Here is a 6,202-nt window from a genome sequence, read left to right as displayed (position 1 = left end):
TGATCTCTGATTGTCATCTGCACAACAAAACACACCTAAGACTAACGCATTTAACACATTCCAGTATATTGCATTAAACATCCCATGGGTTCATCGGGGGCACCAGAGCACACAAGCGCACTTAATCACCTACCCTAACATGCACTCTCTGTCTTACTCTCACCGTGTCACTCCCACAGTGCACCTGTTCTTCCTCCTCTACACTAACATGCACTCTCTCTCTCTCACTCTCACCAGATCACTCCCACAGTGCACTTGTTCTTCCTCCTCTCCAGATCACTCCCACAGTGCACCTGTTCTTCCTCCTCTCCAGATCTCACACTCATTAGCAGCTCTCTTCAGTCCCCCCTCCCATTTGCCTTTTCAAAGCTCACTCGCGAGTGCCTCATCATGTTTCTTGTTCTCTCTCTCTCACTCTCTCTCTCTCTCTCTCTCTCTATCTATCTGTCTTTCCTGGCTCTCTTCCTAGATCTCCTCTCCTCCCATCTCTCTCTCTCTCTTTCTCTCTTCCTCACTCTTCCGTTCTCTTTTTTCTCACTTCATTGCCATGTTGCTGGCTCACATCTTCTCAAAAAAGTCTCCTAGGACTCCCTCCCTCTCTCTCTCCCTTCGTCAGTCTCTCTTCCTGTCCCCCCCCCCCCCCCTCCTTCACCTCTCCCCCCAGTCCTTTGGAGGGCTTCCCAAAGGCACTGTGCTGTGCGTTCAGTATGAGAGTCACGGCTGGCTTAAAGCGGCAGCAGCAGCAGGGAGGCGAGAGAGCTCCCTGTGCTGAGTGAGTGCTGAAGCGTGCAGGCAGCAAAGCTCTCTTTCTCTCCCTCTCTCTCCCTCTCTCTCCCTCTCTCTCTCTCTCTCTCTCTCTCTCTCTCTTCCTCAGCCAGGCTGACTCAGCGATCTCCCAATGCCTGAGCCACGGCTCATCCATCTTATTCCGCTGCAAGTGGCGTATCTCACACCGTTTAGAATATCATTCCTGCTGAAGCAACAGTACTGCAGTCTCAGTTTCAGTCTCGCCAAAGTCAGGGATATGAGTGAGTGAGTGAGTGGAATGAGGGACAGTGTTGTGTGGGTGCTGAAAGGAGGGAGTACCGAGATGCTGAGCTAAATGGAGATGTTGTACTGTTATGACTCAGGAGAACGCATTGGCTGACAACATCCATCAGGTAACGGCGCTACAGTTCTGATCCTGGATCAGCGTGAATGCATTGGCTCACAGTGGGCGAGGTCAGGACCAGATGAGAGGAACCCTGCCCTGGGAACAGCCCTACTGGTGCATGCGTGTGTGTGTGTGTGTGTGTGTGTGGAGGAGCCTTTGGGCAGGGCGTGGTGCCTGATATGTGAGCTCGGAGAGGCTGCTGCAAGCTGACACATGAATAATTCAGAGGGGAGGAGAGGCGGTGCAACTGAGGACGTCTGAGAAGAGAAAGGATGGAGAGGGGGAGCCAATCACCAAAAACCCGTCCTGCTACCCGCGTCAGCCTGGGAATAGAGCCGCTTTCAACACCAGTGCACACTTTCCCCCATGTGTGCGCGCTCTGATTACAACACAATCACACACACACACAAACAAATGGAAACACACACAGTGCACATTGTATGCATCCACTTCACATCTGTTACTAAACGCATACACACCCAATCACACACATGGAGCTATGTGCGTCACAGACTTTACCTAGCAGATCACACAGCTTCAGAATATGAATATATATATAGAGATAGGATCTCATATTCTGAAGCCGTTTGATTTGCTAGGTAAAGTCTGAGTAAAATCACACGGCTTCAGAATATGAGATCCAAAAGGCCACATACTGAATGTATGAGATACTGAAAGTATGACACTGAATGTATGTGGCCTTTTGGATCTCATATTCTGAAGCCGTGTGATTTGCTAGGTAAAGTCTGAGTGACGCACATAGCATAGAGCGACCAACCAGGATTATTTCAATTTCAATGAATCTCAGTCCTTTCAAGATAGCAGTGATATGTACAGGGGATTCAGTATGTTACTGTGATTAAAATACCCAATGTATGACAGCTTTGCAATAAACAACACAGTACCCTACACACAATAACTCACAATTCAAACTCTTGATCAAAACGCAAAACACAATTTTACACAAACACAAATTCAGCAACTTCGTATGGATCAGCTTCCAGCAAATTCAACCTCACAGGACGTACTGAACTCCAAACCAGTCGTATAAGTGTATTCTCACGATGCTCTATGAAACATTAACACAAAGTGACCCATTCAATCAACAGCTTCACTGAGGGATGTACAGCCACTGGATGGTGAAGGTGAAAGGTTCACGAGTACAGCTGTGGTGACTATATGCTCTGCCCATGAAGGGGGAGACCATGTGCTACATAATTAAGTCAAGGTCGATCACTCTCCACCCCCATTCTCTCATCTCCTGATCTCTCTCACAAATACAATAATATGTAATCTCAGAGAGTGAATCTATCAGGCAGTGATGACAGAAAATGGGGGGTGAGGGGGTAGGGGTGGGGGGGTAAGAAGAATGATGATAATCTGTAGGGTTACATGAGATGCTTAGAGTTTTGTTTTTCATAAAGGATCATCTCGAAATAGTAAACACTATTCTTATGCACACACTCAATCCATATTTCAAACTGTATGGATTCACACAAGAGACAAAGACATTACACAGTGTCACTGATACAAAAGCGGTTGGTATTAAAGTTGTTAAATACTGTTACACACTACATACTCCTACACCTTGCATATCGGTATTGTAGACACACAGGACACAGAACATACTTACAGCACACAAATTAGAATATATTGCTCCATGAAATCCAGTATAGGTCTATCAACACCAATAAACACCACTCTCATAAGACCACACTACACTTAACCCACACACACAGAGTTTACAACATATCGACACATAAAACAAATTAGGACATACAGCAGAAAACAAAAGCAGAATCACACCTTACAACATACACAACAGTCCAGATCATGTTGGAAAGAAACAACACAGCGCAGGTCATTTTTAGATCAAGACTACATGTTGTGTGTGTGTGTGTGTGTGTGTGTGTGTGTGTGTGTGTGTGTGTGTGTGTGTGTGTGTGTGTGTGTGTGTGTGTGTGTGTGAATCTCTCGGTGAGTGTGTCTGCTTCCAGGTATGGCAGGGGCAGATTGGCCATGGCCTCGCTATATTTAAGTCTGCAACTAATTAAATATGTGTTTAACAAAATGATCACGATGGTGATAACGATGACGAATACGGTGGTTATTACTTTTACAACGCTAGCACGTAAGTTGACATTAAATGACCGAATCAGAAACTAAGAGAGTAACACAGTAATCAGGATGCCACGTTATGAATGTCACGGACAGGTTTCCCCCCCGCTGCGTTTAGGATGGGTCCATGGGTGGTACCACCTTCGGCTGCTCATCACGCGCAGACAGACATGTAAAACTGTTATGACTGATATCATTTTAAACATATAAAATAGCTCGATATAAACAATAATAACAGCCAAAGTCGAACACAAGGAGCGTCCTTCGAGCTGGTCCCCTGCGTCGGGGTGTGCGCGATGCGCACCTTTCCCATGCGGAGACACTTCCATACGGGCGCGAGGAAGCACTGCAATGCAGAAAGAGCCCGTGCGAGCCGCTGCCAGAGCCGCGCGCCAGGCAGGAATAGTAGAACTCCTGCTCTTCTAGTTTTAAAGACACACAAGGCGATATGCGGGCGGGAAAGTAGCGGGGACACATGGCCAAAATATATGTTAGGTTCTACGTGGAATTGTTTGTTCTATTTGGTTGTTAGAGTTTTCAGTATTATTCTGGTTTTGACGCCTGTCAAGGTGTGCGCTAATATCAAAGTGCATTTAAGGACTTCATTAAAAAATACAATCCATACATCCAACGGTGTACTGTTCAGCTTATCCTGATAATTACTGCAAAGCGTTAGTGCGAAAGTCATAAAAACGATGCCCTCCGCATCGTAGACTTACGTGACGAGCAGAGCTGACACGCGAGCAGGACAAGAAGGCTCGGGCACAAGGTTTTTAGGCTCATCCTTGCCGTAAATGACTAGCCGTCCCACCGTTGTGAGCTTGATGTACCGTTGCACCGCGTGTTGCGTTCACCTGCCTAATAGGCACCACCGCATCCCTTTACCGCGGCTCCACACAACTTTGACTCAGGCTGCTCCAACTCTCCTGGCCGGGATGGTGAACGAAGAGCTCTCGGTGGAGACGGGAGCGCGCATTGTATCATGCTGCTGATGCTGCTGCTGCTGCTGCTGCTCTACGACGGGAGCGCGCCCACTTATATTTCGACAAAATTCCTCGATTTGAGAGGGAATGGTCATTGTGATTAGTCTAAAGGGGTTTATGTGGGCGTTTGAGGGGGTTGAATTGAGATGTGGTGTGTACCATTGCCAAAGAATGGAAACCCTAAGCTTTTGAGTGTCCGAGCGGAGTTTTAGGGGAGAGGAGGGGTTGCAGATGTAGTCCTAAGAAGAAAAAAACTTTTCTCCGCAATGTTCAGGCAACACCCACCTATGTGTGTTGGTGTCGTCGTGTTTCGAAGATGATGGTACAGCCCTATGCTGCCCTTGTTCCAATCGTCTCTATTAAAACGTCATGATTGTGTAATAGATTTCACTACATTAATGGCAAAACGTTTTTAATCTTGTGTGCCTCTCTCCAGGCCTGGCCACGCGGGGCACTCACGCGCTCGGCGCACTCTGCAGACTGTCTCAGACGATACTTCATCTTTTTTATTACACTATGTGTGGAAATGCTGTACATGTGCATGTACGGTGTTTGGAGGCAGGATATCTTGTTTGTCGGGAAGTAATTTGGAAGCCTACAGATCTACATTTTCCTGAAAGGTGTGTATGTGTGCGAGAATGAGTGAGTGAGAGAGAGAGAGAGAGAGAGAGAAAGTCCAGCACAAACCACAGGATGCCAGCTGCAGGGTACTAAGGGGGGAGGTTACTGTCCTGCTCTGAACAGCTTTAGGATTAAGAAGTGGGTTTGTAGGGCAGCTGGGGAGATTGGACTGTGTGTGTGTGTGTGTGTGTGTGTGTGTGTGTGTGTGTGTGTGTGTGTGTGTGTTTGAGTGTGTGCGCGCATGTGTGTGTAGGGAGGAGGGGATGACGATGTGCCAGGATTTGTCCTGTTTTTCAATCAGATGAGATTGTCATTTTTCCACACCCCAGTGTCTGACCCATTCACTGCGATTATGGCCATCCATATCAGCTTGTGTGATGGGCTGGGGATGATTAGACGCTCATGATGTTTTCATCACCTTAACTGTTTTCACCTGATGCCCTGCTGTTTTCCCTAGCCCTGACAGAATGTTGCCCTTCAGGCTGCATAGTGACGATGTGCGCACACACACACACACACACACACACACACACACACACACACACACACACACACACTTACTTAACAAAAACACACATGTGGATATGACACATAATTACTGCACCACAAACACACATGCTGTAATCCCACCACCACCATCACCACACAGACACACAAACACATTATGACCTCTTAAGTCAAGGAGTCAACCTGGAGGACAACACTCATCAGTTCACTGTTTCCATGGCAACCTCTTTATCAAAGTTTATCTGATTTAGCAGAACAGATGCTCTATTGGGACGTCACTTTATCAACAGCCTTTCTGAAGAGTCCATTTACAATGATAGACATCTGTGAGTTGTCTTGAAAAGGGTGAAGTGTTGAATTTGTATTTCCCGTCCAGACTGTAAATGCACCAGCCATGATGAAGTGCCCCTGGCCTGGCCTTCAGTGGCTCTTTTGTCCCTTTGCAGGAGAGCAATGGGTGAGACTCAAAGGATCCTCTTCTCTATTATAATACACATTCAGAAAACCGCCAAGCTTTCTCTAAAAGGTACTGTCCGCAATTCTGGCAAACAGTTGCTGATATTGGAGTTTAACAGCCAATTAAATGACACCCCTTCCCTCCATGCTCCTAAAGCAGCGGGTTGATTGGCTGGAATAGTGTATGGCGCAGTCTGAACCACTTTGCTTGTTTCCTATTTCCAGAGTCAGTGTACAGAAAGACAGAGTGCACACACACAATGGTCAGCTAGAGGACCAATTTGACAAAAAGTGTATTTAGCTAAATACACATACTGCACCTTAAACATGTATTGCATTTTCATCTATTTTTGGGCCACATATT

The 6,202-nt window shown here is 46.6% G+C and overlaps 1 protein-coding gene across 2 annotated transcripts in view; it reads right to left on the bottom strand.

The window, feature by feature from the left end:
• Positions 1 to 4,508, bottom strand: part of cntnap1 (contactin associated protein 1) — a 23,666-nt gene extending 19,158 nt beyond the window's left edge. For both annotated transcript variants that reach the window (XM_012825659.3, XM_031570649.2), the window contains exon 1: positions 3,991 to 4,508. In XM_012825659.3, coding sequence (XP_012681113.1) covers positions 3,991 to 4,054 — 64 coding nt within the window. In that variant the 5' untranslated portion in view covers positions 4,055 to 4,508. The remainder of the gene's footprint in view (positions 1 to 3,990) is intronic.
• Between the last annotated feature and the right edge of the window lie 1,694 nt (positions 4,509 to 6,202).

Source organism: Clupea harengus, chromosome 1 (genome assembly GCF_900700415.2).
Source record: "Clupea harengus chromosome 1, Ch_v2.0.2, whole genome shotgun sequence".
Lineage (NCBI taxonomy): Eukaryota > Metazoa > Chordata > Actinopteri > Clupeiformes > Clupeidae > Clupea > Clupea harengus.
This window is presented reverse-complemented; position numbering and strand designations above follow the sequence as displayed.